We start from the raw sequence: 17,351 nt of genomic DNA on the forward strand, positions 1-17,351 counted from the left end.
AGCTTTTTTAAGTATTCATTACAATGGATTCCTCTTGAATGTCATTATTACTTTATGAAATGATATCAGTTGTGATGTCTGCCGAGATACACACATTACTTTTCCTTCTGCTTCTCAATAGGTGCTTACTTTCGTAGAGAAACTTTGCTCTTCCCGATATAGTATGCAACTTGTGCTATTGTAATTATTTTGTTTTTGAATTATATACATTGGTTTTATTGAGTTTAGTGTTCGGTGAATGCCTCAGATAAAGAAAACGGTGGAAAATTAAGCTTTTCGTATTTTTCGTATCAGCCTACGCAAAACCGAAAAACGGTTCCCCGACTGATATGATGATGATGATGGACCCGCCTCTTTCCCTTATAGAGGTTTGGTTGTCTACACACTATGATCCGTTCAATAAAAACTTCGTAAGGTACTATATTCAATGAAAAAAATGAACAAAGAAGACAGCATAAAACTGTTCACATAAATCATCCGTTCGTATGAGATTTCATCAGTTAAAATTTTCGTCATACGGCAACAAAAAAATCATTCACATGTGAAATACAGCTTCTCTTAAATTCTGCTAATGTTGTTGCACGTTTAATACATTTATTCCTAAAACATTTATTCCTTTAAAACGAACGATTTTTGAGAAGCACATGTCAAAAAATTAAGTGTTCTTAATTCATTCGCGTTTCTAGTGTTATAACTATGAAAGTCACTTCCTCTTTCAATTCGATCACACAAATATCGAGGTAGCAATCCGTTAATTACCTTAAAAAATGAACACCATAATTAAGTAAACAATTCTTTGCTTCACATATAACCATTGCATTGCCCAGCATCAAAGATAAGGAAGTGAAGCTATTAAATTTTAGTATTAATCGCATTATTTTATTCTGCAAGCGCTGTAATCTCGATATTTGTGTTCTGTAGGCTAGAAATAGAATGGAAGAACAAAAGTCTAGATGAGGAGAGATGATTGATTTGTATAGCTGTATTCTGCTGCAAATAGTTAAATTGTTTCTCAATCGGCATAAGATTTCATACTTCTTGGAAATTTTCTTAATGACATTGTGTATGTGATCGTTGAACTTAAGTTTGTCATCAATAATCACGCCAAGATATTTAATCTCCCGAACGCGGTCAATAGTCTCATAATCAATAACAATAGAGACGTTCTCATTTATTCGATTTCACGAGATTATTATATATTCAGTTTTACTTATGTTCAATTTCGATTGCTTCAACCATCTATTTAGAAAACGCAAATCTTCATTCAAGTGCAAAACGGCCTTTAGCTGCAATGAATAATACAGTGTCATCTGTGAAAAGGTTAATATCGCAAAATTGTAAAACTGTTCGCATGTGATTTATATACATAATGGATAAAAGGGGCCCTGATACACTACCGTGAGGTACTCCGAGATTATTCCCTACAGCACTGGAAATGAAATCGGTCAAAGCAGTTCGTTGAGTTCTGTCATACAAATAGCTTTCAAACCATTTATATGCAGCACTCGTAATTCCAAAGCGCCTAATCGTGTTCAACAACAAGGGCCTAGAAATTGTCTCGAAAGCACGTTTCAGATCCAAGAAAACAGCAATGATGGAATCTTTACATTCTAACTTCTCTTTCCATTTTGCTAACACCAATTTCAATGCGGTTTCACTGGAATGACCTTCCCGCTATCCCGATAGTTCTGGTACTAGCAAAGCGTTACGATTTAAATATTCCAACAGCTGGCCTTCAGCAACTAATTCCAGTATTTCCTCTAATGTGTGCAACATGTTGATGGGACGAAACTCTTGGGCTTTAATCGTTCCAGCAACCTTTCGGATAGGAACTTTTGGGAACTCTTTCCACGCTAGAGGCACATGCTCAGTTAGTAACGAATTATTAATAACGATAAATTGATTAAATAAACGTTGACCCAATCTGACAATGGTTCAATGTGATGAATATTATTTTCTTTTAAGAATTATGTTTAGAAATAAATTTATCAATAAGTTCAAGATAATTTGACAACATGTAAGTGTCTCAAATGATTATTTGAGTTACGAAAACTTAATTCCGCCGTCGAGATGTCTTCTGCTGTGATGCTGGTTCTTGTAGGGATATCAAACTTATTTCGTCGTTTTCGAGTGCCGCCCTCATCAACTAACTCTCGTTTCGGATTGAGGAACTCCTTGATTCCTCTGTTCTTAATTCTTTCTGGTGAACTTAGAACATGTGAGATGCTCTTGAGTAGCGGCTTCACAGTAATCGAATAAATGCCACATTTCTTGAATCTGGAAATCAAGTTGCTTTTTTGATGGTCTTAGGGTTTTCAATTAGTGGTTTCAGCAATCCTGGAAAATGTGGCTTCTGCAAAGCTGTCGCTAAGGAAACGCTTTTGCCTTAAATTCCTCTTTATAGGTTCGGAAAATTCATTCTGTTTCATTGCTGATTATCTGTTATTCTGTATACACAGATTCTGCATCTGAAATTTGGTAAAAAATCTGTAAAATACAGAATATTCTGTATATGTTATATTCTTCTTCGCCTCTAACTCATTACATGTCGAATCTCTCCATGTATCATGAAGCAGCAGCGTCATACGGACTACGCAAAGCAAATGATTCATATTCAATTATACATCAGATCCTGACTTACCAAGGTTGTCACGTATTTTACAGATTTTTTACCAAATTTCAGATGCAGAATCTGTATATACAGAATAACAGATATTCAGCAATGATACAGAAATTAATCACAGTGCATTGTTTCTATCTACCTTCTTACTAATGAACTTATTTTTTTCCGTTGGATCTTGAAGCTAACTTTAATAATAAAAACGTTAAAAAATGTTGTCCTGATTTTTTCTAAAAAAGAAGAATGCAGCTAGGAAGTTGACCTTCAAATCGATTTGTCGGGACTTCTATATAGAACTCGTGAACTAGATTTCCGAGCGATTTGATTTCAGCGATCCGTTTATCAAAACTGCTGCCTTGATAAACCCTCACACTTTCGTCAAGCTACCAAACACTAATGATTTGATGCGCCAATTTAATCAACTCGTTGAGGCAGGTAATAGACAAGGCTTGATGGGAAATTTTCGCATCTTTTGCTACACCCAAAATTAATCTTTAGCAGATGTTTTGGCATCTCGATCTATTACATTAAATGGACCTAAAAATAATAGAAAATGTGCTACTTTCAAATACTGGATAGTATTTGTATAATATATATGGTATAGCAATACAAGATCGATATGAGCAACCGAAACAAGAGACACATTGCAAATAAGCACGCGTTAAAGTTTTTCGCATACTTTGCCACATACACGGATAAGATCAAGAAGGATATAGATTCACATTTATGCTCTTCTTTTCACTTTTAGAAAACACTTTCCCACTTCATTTTATAATGAGGTGTGATTTTATCACGCAACAGCAGAAAGAGATGTCTACTCCCATGCACACAAACGTTTTAAAGCTTTTGAAAAAAATTTGAATTTGAAATTTGAAATTTGAAAAAGCCTTACTAATATATTTTTGCTTTATTTTGGAAGCGTGAAAATTTCGTGATTTCACTATGATCAATTCGGATTTGGATTTGATATTTTCTCTGAAGGTGCTGTAAGAAACCTTTATATTGAGACCACAAAAAAGCAATTTTTCAAAGTTATTCTGGGTAGAGATGATTTGTTGCTAAATTCTAATTGAAGCAAGCTTCAGCAGAAAACTTCACATATCTTCATTGAGAGTATTTTTTATTAGGCACTTCCCGTTGTAGATTTCCAGATCAGAGGTTTTCGGGCGAATTTATATACTAACCACAACTTCACGTGGACTGCTTTTCGAGCAGCCCCTAATCTATCTTCACGTAGTTATGTTTCGTCGAACATAGGTGAGGAACATTGTAGCGTCGTTATAAACTTGCTGGGCAACTTCCAAGCACGTGTTTTGACCACTCAGTGCTGCTACAATGTCCGTTTTGTGCTGTTCTGTCTCATGATGATTTCAGGAGATACTCCTGTTTTTTATGGTTTTAGCCGTTTTTTTCTAAGAATTCAAAGATTCACCTTTGGGTAGTTCCAGCATTAGCACGTTGTCTTCCATGCGTTGGACCTAGGATGGAACCTTGTGAACAACGGTCGAGGTATTCTGCCCTCTAATAATTTTTCAGACCACGGTACTAAAATAGAAATGAGCACCCTAATAAAAAAAAATAAAATATCGGTTCTTATGTTTTGCGTTAATGGAAACTACCACTTTTCACGAAAATCTGAGAATCACTACATCGATTTGGCATGGATTACATCAGGATCACAAGCGTGTCGTGAAAGCGTTTGAGCCGAATCCCAATGCTTCCCCGGATGTGGCTGAAAAGCTGAATCTGTCCAAGTCTTTCGTCCAGAGAGCCAAGGACCGGGAAGGACGGCATACGTACAAAGTGCAGAATGCTCCGAATCGTGATGAACGGCGAAATAGGGTGGGTAAGTCACGGGCCCGGAAACTGTACACCCAAATGCGGACTTATGTGACTTATGTCGAGGGGAACTTCCGGCAGCTTCCGGGGCTACTGTTCTTCAGCGCCCAGCAAAAGTTTGATGTTCCGGAGGAAGTAAGGAAGCAGAAACTTTCAAAGTTTGCCAAGAAATACCTGATTTGGCAAGCGATCTGCTCTTGTGGCAAACGGATTGCGCCTTTCATGACTACTGGGACTGTAAACGGGCTAATCTACCTCAAGGAGTGTCTACATAAGCATCTGCTTCCTCTGCCTTACGATCTTCTGGGCGGATCTAGCTTCGTGCTGCTATTCAAAAGATGCCCTGGAGTGGTACGGAGACAACGGGGTCCCTTTCGTACTCTAGACTAAGGTCCATCGAAAAATGCTGGACTATGATTAAAGAAGGCACTACAGAAGCATTTCGAACAGGTCAGCTCTGAGGAAGGGATGAAGAAAAAGTGGGTTTTCGTACGGAAGAAGCTGTAGCCAGATGTACCGAACCTTATGAGTGGGGTTCAACATATGGTGCGAGCATACGGTTATAATATTGAAGTAGAATGAAATGAATATGCCAAAAGCTTACTAAGGGGTTATATTTATTGTCTGTTTGAAAAAGGATCGGTCAACTAGGTCATTTTCTACAGGGGTTTTTCCTTTGATGCAATTTGATGTGGGACACCAATCACCAGGAGAAGAAAAAAAAAGTGTTACATTTCATATAATAATTCACTACATACATAAAGTATTGTTATTACCTGCAATAATAATCGGATGGTTAAAAATAAACGAACTTCATTTTTTCATCAATTAATGCTAGCACTAAAAATCATAAGGGTCCAATTGACATTTGGCTGTAAATTTCAGTATTATTGAGATGTTCTAAACCTATTTACAATTCTATTATACTTCAAATTATGATTCGAAAACAAACGAAAATGAACACAGCTCGAGTCACGAAAACGTTTGATTTTTTGATCGGGGAAAAAATTGACAGGCAGTGGAGAGGGAAAAAAGTTTCAAGAAATTCATTTTCAAGCAAATTATCTTGGAAAATAAATCTAATTAACTCTGCATGACCTAATTTGTAATAATGAAGGACTACAAATTAACATCACAGAATAAGATATATTTAGCAAATACAGGCATACCTGTTTTTGTGCAATCGTTTTCGTGCGATTTCTCTTTTGTGCGACTCTTTTTTTCCATTTTTATGATTTGTGCTATTCAAGTTCCGATTCTAAAATAAAATCGCACAAATGAGGAATTGCACAAAAACAGGATTGCCTGTGGATAAAAAGAGAAATCGATCAGACTAGAATGAAACACATCGAACTTCTATCATCTGCAGTCCACCATCCATACACTTTGCGAAACAATAGTGACACCGAATGACAGCACTTCACTTGTCGTCCTTTTGACGTATTATACTTTAATTTTGTGGATCAATCACAATTATGTCAGTAAGGTGTAAATTTATTCGTGAAAATCAACCTTTAAGGGGAAACTTATTTCAATTATTTCAAATTTCAACTCCAATACATTCTCAAATGTTACCAGAGCTATCAATTGAGTTTGAATAAAAAAAAGTTAAAAAAACATTTCTTATATCAGAATGCAATTTTATAACCCATCTCATAATGAGGCACATCGCTCCAGTATGGAAATTAATAGAGTTAGTCAGTTCCAGTGTTACCAATTCACTCAGATATTTTCTGCAATTTTTTTTATACTCAGATAGTTTCTGAAAAGCATTAAATATCTTTTCTTGTATTTTGTGATAAGAACCAGAACGAACAAGATCATTTCAATGTTTCTGACTATTAAAATCCATCCATGATTAAGAATAATGCAAACCTTAGAATCAAAATAAAAGCTCATAAATACAAAGGTCAAAAGTCTGGCAGCACATTTGTGAACAGCGGCACGTAGCAATATATTTATGAACAGCGGCACATATTGATACGCTTGTAAACAAAAATATTGGATTCAAAATTCTTTAGCATTTTCGGAGTTTGATAACAAAAATGCCTCGAAAATGGTAGAAACTGGTAGAAACGTATCGGAAGCGGAGAGTATAAGCAGCGAATCAAGAGTTATCCAAAATAAACGCTTCGATATCGTTTGACATTTTGACTCTTTGTTGTGGTGCATTTTGGACACGCATATGGGCATCTTACCTCGCTTTTTTGACACTCCTATACTCGCACATTGGTCTGTCAGACCGAGAAATCAACAATTCGTTCATTTCTCAGAAAATATCAACACTACGACTTTGCGATTCTCTCTAGCTTCGTTATTCGTCGTTCGTCATCGTTTAGCTTATCGCATGTGTTGCTACAAAGGGGACGTGTGCCACTTTTTTCACTCTTTCGGTCTGACACACCGACGCGAGAATAGGAGTAACTTTTTTGGATATGTGCCTTTTTTCATATTCTAGAATATTGTTGAATGAAATATATAAATTAATGTTAGTTGCGTGGAATATTTATTGAATATAATGCATAAGATCATTTCCGGACTATTCTTATTTGATTTCAGTCCCTTTTGTAACTTTTGTAATATTAACTATTCGCAGTTAGATTCATACATTCAAAAGCAAAATATAAATGTTTGACTTTCGTATAGTTATTTGCTAAATATAATGTTCATACATATACACAATTGTGAAAGAAGTTCACTTGTGGAAGAATTGTAAACAGTAAACTATAAACTAATCGGTTGCTTATGGTAACCGTTCATACGACCCTCGCTATGTTCTTCTTCAATGGCACTAACGTTCCCAAGGTTTGCCTTCTCAACGTAGTACTACTTGCGTCATTTTTATTAGTAAATAGTTGAGATTTCGATGACGAAAAATACGCCTTGAATGTATTCTGGAGTGGCAAGCTCAAGAATACGCGTGACTACAGTGCAAGTCAGAAGGGTTTCTTTAACGAAAAATCTCTTGCATAAACATTAGACCAACGAGACCCCGTCACAGATACTTCATTCATTATGAACATCATTTCTCATTTTGATTTAATATTTATGAACATGCGACGAAACAAAAAGAGGGCGCGCTCGAAGGATTTTTATGTTTATCATATGGTGATTTGACATGGTTAAGAAACGCCAATTCAAGATATCGTAAGCTGTGCCAACAATTTATGGTCGACATATACGCGAAGGTAGAGATTGAACGACTGCAATTCTTACTACACAATCAACAAAAGCGGTGCGAGGAATAATACATTCACTTGCGAGACACTATCATGAGCAACGCCGACACAGCTTTAGTTATAGCCAGGCCAAAGCGCAATGCATTGTCATGACATTGCGCGTGTGTTCAAACACAAAATGAAGTTCGATCGTATTCGTCCCCACATATTGTTGGTTGTATTCTGTTGAATGGAAAAAGCGCAATTTTGCATTTTGTTCAAGCTCAAGTCCAATCGAGTTGAGCAAATGTAACAACCTTGCCACGCAATTCGACGTAAACAACATTGGTCTCCATGTTCCATTTCTATGAAGCAAAAATAGTAATGGTTTTTCGGGTGGAATAAACACGCAAAATTTAGCATTCAAACACATTCAAAACAAATTTAGCATCCAAACGAAATCGAATAATAATTTTCATTCAAATTTCACCAATTTAGAATTATTTCCGGAATTATGCCGATCAGATAGAGAGTAAATTGAACCACAAATACGGATGACTTATTTTGACAATTGTTTCGCGACAAGGCGAACGAATTTAAGAGTGTAAAAGTCGATTTCCATCGATTTGTAAAATCCGATCACTCATATGCATATATGAATATTGAGTTCTACAAATCGGTGAAGAGTAATAAAAATATCCATGAATAAAGGAAGCAATATGGCTGTGTTTCAAACTTAGATTACCGATGTGAATACTCCTCGATTGAATGACAACGATAAAATAACACGATTCCAAACAGGCCGATTAATCAGATTCGTTGAAGTTAGCTGGCGTATTGCTGTTTTTCAATTTACGAACGAACCAACGAGACCAAGCTGTTTTAAACTAAGCCATGTTTAAAATCACATGCACGTATTTTCTAACAAGGAGACAGCAATAAATATTGATTTTCTATATTTCATTTTCTACTTTACGACAAACTTATATTACTTTTTTCAGTCGACGTTTCATTTTTAAGAGATCAAGCATGTCAGTTACGTTAATGAAATACACCAAGAAAAATCATATAACCTTTCATTCAAATCATTTAATTCGTTTTTTTATCGGTCACATTCGATTTATTTTAAAGATCGTTAAAATATTCAAACACACTTACAATACATTAGTGTGTTTTATTCAACACCCAAAATATTCACTAAAAATAATTTATTTGGCAGAACAACGTTTGCCTGGTCAGCTAGTATATATATATATATATATATATATATATATATATATATATATATATATATATATATATATATATATATATATATATATATAGATATATATATATATATATATATGTATATATATATATATATATATATATATATTTATATAAAATAATATACGAGGGCAGTCCGATAAGTACTTAGCCTACAAAAAAATTTTTTTTCGAAAAGTGGCGATTTATTTCTCAACATAGTCCCCTTTTAGCTCGATACACTTGACCCAGCGATGCTCCAACTTCTGCAATCCATCTGAAAAATACGTTTTCTCAAGGTCTGCAAAGTAGGCCTCCGTGGCGGCGATGACCTCCTCATCCGACTCAAATTTCTGCCCGGCGAGTGACTTTTTCTTTTGGAAACAAAAAAAAATCTCTAGGGGCCAAATCTGGAGAATACGGTGAATGGGGCAGCAGTTCGTAGTGCAATTAGACCAATTTGGCCCTGGCGACGGCAGAATTTCCATTTTTTTCCATTTTTCAAAAACCGCAGACACGCACGCTTCCACACACGGTCAAAACAGAACTTCGAGTCCGATTCGGCTGAAATTTTGACAGTAGCCGTTTATGAGAATGTTTTACACGATTACTAATCTCTCTTGCAAAATTGACCATCGGGCGATGAGGCTGAATACTTATCGCTCTCGTAGCTTATTTTGATGAACATACCATAAGCAATCAAAATTGCCTTGTTTGTTTCGCAATCTAAAAGAACATTGAACTCATTTTGCACAAGGGTTCAAATATTTTGATTCTGTTTCTGAAGCAACGAAAACGCAAAATGGCGCTAAAACGCTAGAATGGGGGAAAGGGGGTAGGTTCAGGACCACATTAGTTTGCATTAGGACTACCTTCCCCATTTGGGATGGACTTTTGGAAGGGAAAGGGGAGATCACAGAGGAAGGTGAGAAATATTCAGAGTAAAAAAAAACACGAAAAAATTACATAGCTTGCTACAGTACGGTGAATTTTCATTTAATACAATTTATTGCTTGTGTGACGTGACAACGCTTTGTGGAGACTGTTTTTTCACACAGAGCGTGTTGTTACGTCACAAAACGCAAGCCGATTTTTGAAAAGTCCTTGCGAGTATTTTTTAAAAACTGGAGACACAGGGATCCACGTTCGTCTTTTGTTGACAAATCATAGAACAAAGTTTATATGCACAGGGTTTTCCATTTTTTTTGACATAGCTGTCAACCAAAGCGTCATATCTGTGAGGTGCGTAGAAGAGAGATTAAATGCACAATGCCCTACCCCTCGCAGCTGACAGTATAACAGTGATGTTGGTGTTATATCATAGCAGCAGTAGTAGCACACATGTGACATCATTTCCTCCTTCAGCAGACAACGGTCGAATAGGTAAGCCACACTTAATATTTCCTCTCTGTATCGGGTGATTTCACTGTGGGCTTATACTACCGGCATTGAGGAACCCTTGCAGTGAATATCGGAAGCTCCACAATATCGTTAGTTGAATGTTTACCATTTTACAATATGGATCGTTTTAGCATCGCACAACGTATTAATTTTGTTAAATTATATTATAAAAATGATGAAAAACCGGCAAATGTTTTGCGAGCATTACGGACGGATTTTGGTCGTCATGGACGGCCTACAGAGCACACAATCGCTAATGTAGTGCGTAAATTCGAACAAACTGGATCCGTAGCGGATATTGTGAAACCTGTGCATAATCGTAATGTGCGTTCGGCCGAAAATATTGCTGCTGTTGCTGCCAGTGTGGAGGATGACCCGAATGTTTCGATTCCACGGCGTGCTCAGCAATTGGGCTTGTCAAACACATCATTGTGGCAAATTTTGCATTTGGACTTGCACCTAGATCCATATAAAGTCCAACTGGTACAAAAATTAGAGCGTGGTGACCATGGAATGCGTCGAGCATACGTCGATTGGGTGAACGAACAACAGCAGCAAAATGCTGAATTTTCGCATCAAATTTTCTTCAGCGATGAGGCACATTTCGAGCTCGGTGGCTATGTGAACACCCAAAATTTCCGTATATGGGGCTCAGAAAATCCACACGTGATTGTTGAGAGGCCATTGCATCCGCCAAAAGTCACTGTTTGGCGCGCATTATGGTCTGGTGGAGTCATCGGGCCGTATTTCTTTGAAAATGAGGACGGCGAGACGGTAACTGCGCTATGGCCGCATGTTAACCGATTTTTTTTTTGCCACAAATTGAACATATGGATACGGATGACATGTGGTCGCAGGACGGCGCCACGTGCCACACAACACGACCGAACATGGCGATATTGCGAACCAAATTTGAGGGACGCATAATTTCGCGTTTTGGTGATGCCAATTGGCCGTCCAGATCATGCGATTTGAACCCGCTAGACTTTTTTTTTTGTGGGGTTATGCGAAAGACCGTGTCTATGCCAACTCTCCGCAAACTCTTGAACATTTGAAAGACAACATTCGTGAAGTTATGACCGAGATACCATCGTCATCGAAAATTACCTGTTCCGGATCAAGGTGTGCGAGGAAGCCCTAGGTGGACATTTGAATGATGTTGTATTTCACACATAATGGCATAAACCAAACTTTAAATTGAAATAAAAGTTTCATCGAAATTCGAATTCTAAGTGTGTTTTATTTCAATTTACTTTCGGAATTTAAAGTTGGAAAACCCTGTATGTTTTGAAACGGAACTGGAAATATAACATTAATGTTCAAAAGTCGGAAACCGCAAAAAGATAGGTGTTGTCACGTCACAAAAGTATTGGGCTGGCATCAAGCGAATTCAACTGTAAAATATTCTCCAACTGATGATTCTTGTAGGAAATTTTCTCAATTTTACGCTGACATCGTTAACATTTTGGAAATCATGTGATTAATACATGAAAACGAGAAAAAATCTGTTTTTAGTGAGTCGGAACATTGTCACGTAACGCTGGAATGGGTCTATTCGACTCTATTCCTAAGACACACTACTTCTTGATTGTTAGGTATTTGTTCAGATTTTCAGTGCTCGAGTTGCGGTCTTTTATTTGCGGAGTTTGGTTCAATTCGTAGTTTAAACAGATTTTCACCTGTAATTTTGTAAAGATAGATCATGCGAGCCACAAAGGAGCAGCATCACGAATTCACACGTCGTGAGCAATAAGTTTTGCTAAGCAGCCAAAATTTGAAAAATAAATTCGATGAAAATCGCTCGCAAAATGCAAAGAGACATCCGCCAAGTGGAAATCTTGGAAATTTTTAACAACATTAGGCCTTTCTGAAAAATCGGTGTTTCGTTGTTATAAAATTGCCCATTACTCAATTGGTTTATTTGACAGGTGTTGGGAATGGGCGAAAATCAATTTAAAAGTATAAAATCGGTGTGTATGTTCGTTGGCTTTCGACAAATCAATGATGAACTGTTCCGCATGGATTGTCATGGAGCATAAATAGCACCAGAAACAAGAGAGAGAGAGGTCGCGTATCACAGCAATTATAATTGCGCCCGCTGGAATAACTTCCTGTTTTCACCTCAATGTTTCCGTTCTGATAACGAAATTCAATTTTAAAATTAACGAGGGCAAAATGTCACTCAATCGGCTTAAAATTTTCCCGGACCGTAAACATCGTTAGCTCTGTTTTTTTCCTGAACACTCGACATTTTATTATTTGAACCTATGAACAGCAGGTCATCATTGTTTTTTTTGCAATCAATTTCAATTGCCACGGAAGCTTACCTTGCCACGTTCAGCATATGCACCGGGAAGTAGCATCCGGCGAACATAATGACAACCGCGACCAGCATCTTCGCCGCTTTCCGGCGAGCCCTCAGCTGGCCCATTGTACTCGTGTTGCCGACGCAGTTCAACGTGGTACGGGTACTGTGAACTAAGGATGATAAAAAGCGGGAATTATTTATACAATTTCAAGTGAGTCAACACAGTGGAATAGTAGTACCAAAATATGAATCTGTTTATGTAGCACTTTGAGCCGTTTACTTACTTCCGCAGGGCTGCGATCGTGATTCCCTGTGGCCCGGGATGGTATCCGATCGCCACAGTACTCGTACAATTTGGAAGTACGCTATCGTCATGAATAGAAGTGGCAGCCTGAGGGAAAGGATATACACCAAGATAAATGAACAGATATTTACAAAATTTTAGCGAGTATACAGGTTGTGAAGAGGAACACTCTTGTGTATTCATAAACATAAACGAAATAAAAAAAAACATACTACTGAAGAGTGAGAAATCGGCGCCACTTTTCTCGAGATTATTATCTGGGACGTTTCATTTTTATTATTAACACGCTGATGAGTGAGTCGTTCCTCTTGGTGGATAGATTGCGGTAGTTTCGTCGAAAAAATTAGGACAGTAGTGTTAGAGAATGTAGTATATCAGGTGGGAAGCATCATTAGTGAGCTTACGAAACATTTTGGATACAATTCCAACATATAACTATCTAATAGTCCCAACCTACACTCATCTTCTTCTTCTTCTTTAATGGCACTAACGTTCCTAGAGGAACTTCGCCGTCTCAACGTAGTATTACTTGCGTCATTTTTATTAGTACTTAGTTAAGATTTCTATGCCAAATAACACGCCTTGAATGCATTCTGAGTGGCAAGCTCTAGAATACGCGTGATCACAGTGCAAGTCGGAGGAAATTTCTTTGACGAAAAATTCCCCCGACCAGAACGGGAATCGAACCCGAACACCCGGCATGTTAGTTATGACGCTAACCACTCGGCCAAGGGAGCACAACCTACACTCATATTTCTTCCAAATCGTGGGCGCCTTTCCCATGTCGGAAGATTGAATAAGTCTTACCTCACCGAGAGATAAATTTCTTACTCAACCATCTTTTAACACTTTCAAAATGTGGGTGTGGGATTCGGTTAGGCATGTGCATCTGATAGGTCTAGATTACACTTGGTCCTATTTCAACAGCATCTGTTTGTGAGATTTTCTTTCGTTTTGATAAAGATGCAGCACAATGATTTATGTTCGAGTAAACTTTTATTTTAAAGGGCAGAAAAATGGGAAATGTTCTTGGTAAAGAATATCTTTCCACGAAGAGTGCCTCCAAATTAATAATTTGGAGGAGTAGCATAAGATGTCTGAACAGTTTTTTTTGGGTATATACACACTCCACAATAAATGGAACTTTTAATTTTGTTGTTGTTAAGTATCCATTAGTTATGTGAATGATTCCATGGGGAGCCAAACTTCTATTTGAATCGTCGGATAACCGAACTAATTGATGCATTACAAGTGAATCAATGCATATGAATATTCTGAAACAATATGGATAAACAAATCATATGGCCTTGTTACACTTGCATTGAAAACAACTGTTTTATGTTATCTGTTAACTGTTTCATCATTTGAATGCAATTTCACTTTTCTTTATGAAAATTAAACTCTTATACTGCTTATCAACTGCATCTATTCTTCGTACGATCACTCTCCATAGGTTTTCGATTGGGTTTTGAACTATTAAATAAGCAGGATGGTCCAGAATTTGGAACCTCAGTTCAATAAACTATGGAAAATACTTTCGATTTTTATAAACTGATGCGTGATCTTGTTGGAATAACCGAATAATCACGGTGGTTCAATCTTCTTTCAATTCTTGACTGTTCATTCGTGTTGGTAGAAAAGTCTCCCTAAACATTCGAGCATCTCCGCCTCCAATATTGCGAGTCGAAAAGTCCCTCCAGCATGAAGCTATCGTAATGCATCGAAATCCAGACACTTAATCTGGATCCGACGATAATTTCAACTACTAAAAATATTGACAAATTATAGCATGAAAAATTGCCATTCCTACACCCAAAATTAATTTTTAGCACACGTTTTGGCATCCCGATTTATTACATTAAATGAGCTTAATAAAAAAAGAATATGGTCCACTTTTCCATACTGGTATAACATTTGTATAATGCATTTGACAATAAAATTAAAGGTGCGAGGTCGGAAATTTTAAGGGATTTTTGACGTGATGTAACTTCGTCAACGCATATCGATGAAATATAGATCATTTTAAGGCTACAATTTTCAGATATTATAATATTTTACGTACATATTTTTATTTTGGTATGTGCAGGTGTAGTGGACAACAATACTGGGAAGAAATAAAAAAATAATTAACAAAATTTTTTGCTAACCAACACAATATTAAATCCAATCAGTCTTATCAATCAGATTTCATTTGATTGTTAGATCGTTCCTGTATGACCTTTCCATACAGTTTGAATGAAAAATTTCCCTTCCGTCTTTGATGATGATTTATTCAATAAATGATCATCGCACCACAAATCGAAAAGCAGTTTTGAAACTAAAAAAAACTGCAGAGGGGAAAATTTTTGACCTTGACGAAGAAAAATTATTTGATTTTTTTGCATCGATTTCAAAAAAATGCCAAAAACAGGATTTTTATAGTGCTTCACATGATCTTCTGTCATTCTGCAAATATCGCAGTATGTTCTTATGTTTGCAAGCAAGTTTTTAGCCAGGTGTATTCCCTAAATATCTGTGAACGTATCAATTTAGACGTTTTTTCGTAACTGTATATTCCATCGATATGTGTTGAGCTACAACGAAGTCAAAAATCACTTATAATTTCCGTCTTCGCACTCTGTTTCTTTCATATTTTTGTCGAGTGGATTTGTGCTGTAGCCAGGGTTGCCAACTATAATTTTCAAAAATCAGGGAACATGAAAATAAAGATCAGGATAAATCAGGATAGCTTATTTTGGGATGTCCGTAAAGTTTGTGTCGATTTTTAGGAGAACAATATATACAACAATTTATAGGCAGACATACATTTATCCAAGTTTATGTGCACAGTTTTGTTCCACAATCTTCCGCCTTGTTTCATCCAGCCTTAAAATTCTATACTACCAGAACATGTTCGCTTGTTCGTCGAAAACTGTTCAAGGTATTTTTTTTCAAAGCTCTTGCCCTTGAAGGAATTTTGTAAACACCTGAACCTTACTTGACCAAACTTCTACTTGTACTTTTTTAGGCATTTCCACAACTATGCGTTATTAGTATTGTGGTTCGTGATATTATGACTACGACGATAAATGTCATACATTTTTTACGGTTTTTGAACAATTTATAATTATGTACTTTACAAAAAAAAAATTACTTAATATCTATAACTCTGTAATCCTTGACATATCCTTGTATATAAATTGATGCGTGCACTAAATAATGATATCAATTGTGCAGAACTCTGATATCAATCGACGTTTATATCAGGGGGTCTTCGTAGCCTAATTGGTTGCGTGTCCGCTACTAAGCGAACGATCATGAGCTAATAACTCAGGGCCCCTCAACTGACCATCTTTGTGTGTTATTCTAGCTACTACGTCCACGCAACAATCATCATGTGTCGGTAATCCCAGTCCCTTACCGCTCACATTACGATCTGCTGCATCGGTAATTGGTGCTAATTCTAACACAGCAATGGAAGCCTCATATCAGCAGTCCCGTTGTGAACAGTCCAACTGTGAACATTCGAACAATAGGAATATTCTAACGCCGAAAAAGGCGGCATGTGTTGTGTATCGATAGAAATGGAATACTCGGCATGTGTTGTGTATCGATAGAATTGGAATATTCTTAGGCCTAAACAGCTACTGTGTTATACATAAAAAAAAACAAATGTTTATCGATGGATAGGAATCTTAAGCCTAAATAATATACAACAATAGTTATCTTAACATAAAAATGTATACGAATAAATTCGGCTCTGTGACAGCTGAATTGCTAAATGAGCCTAATAAACGGATGGGATAAAAAAAAATCGACGTTTATTTTGTTCAGAACATATAAAGAGGTTTATTTTATTTGCACAATATTTTAGACGAAGCACCCATTGTCATGATAGGAAAGCATTTTTTCCATGTCAACATACCAACACACCACGTGTTGAGTGGTGGTGGTGTGGTGTCCGATTCGCTTCTTCCATTCTACGCACTGCCGGTGCTTGGGGTGAAAATGCGAGAGAAACTGTACACTATGTTCGATCATCATGTGAAACATGATGCTAAAAAGCTAAAAAGTCTGGGAAATCCTGAAAAATCAGGAAGGTTGGCATCTCTGGCTGTAGCAATATAGGACCAATGGGAGCGTGCGGAACAAGAGACACATTGCAAATAAGCACGTATTAAAGCTTTTCGTATACTTTGCCACATACATGACCGAAAAGGATATAGATTCACGTGTTTGCTCTCCTTTTTACTCGTAGAAGTACCAGTAGCTATGTGGATCGCGTAAAATAGCCTTGCATTCCAGCCGGCTTTGGTTCGATCCCCTTTGATATCGTTTGGTCTTTTTTTTGGGTACAATCCCAAGCAGACGTTCAGTCTGAGAGAAAAAGACGTCTGCTCCCATACATACAAACATACAAACTTCATCCTTCAGCACACGAAAAATCATTTTTCCTACCGAAGATGAAATGTTTTCTGCCAACGCTAGCTTGGG

The 17,351-nt window shown here is 36.9% G+C and overlaps 1 protein-coding gene across 7 annotated transcripts in view; it reads right to left on the reverse strand.

The window, feature by feature from the left end:
• Positions 1-17,351, reverse strand: part of LOC129767479 (orexin/Hypocretin receptor type 1-like) — a 430,709-nt gene that overhangs the window by 49,954 nt on the left and 363,404 nt on the right. For all 7 annotated transcript variants that reach the window (XM_055768444.1, XM_055768441.1, XM_055768442.1 and 4 more), the window contains 2 exons: positions 12,859-12,965; positions 12,594-12,744 (listed from right to left, as the gene is read on the reverse strand). In XM_055768444.1, the coding sequence (XP_055624419.1) occupies positions 12,594-12,744; positions 12,859-12,965 (258 nt within the window). The remainder of the gene's footprint in view (positions 1-12,593; positions 12,745-12,858; positions 12,966-17,351) is intronic.

Source organism: Toxorhynchites rutilus, chromosome 2 (assembly GCF_029784135.1).
Source record: "Toxorhynchites rutilus septentrionalis strain SRP chromosome 2, ASM2978413v1, whole genome shotgun sequence".
NCBI lineage: Eukaryota > Metazoa > Arthropoda > Insecta > Diptera > Culicidae > Toxorhynchites > Toxorhynchites rutilus.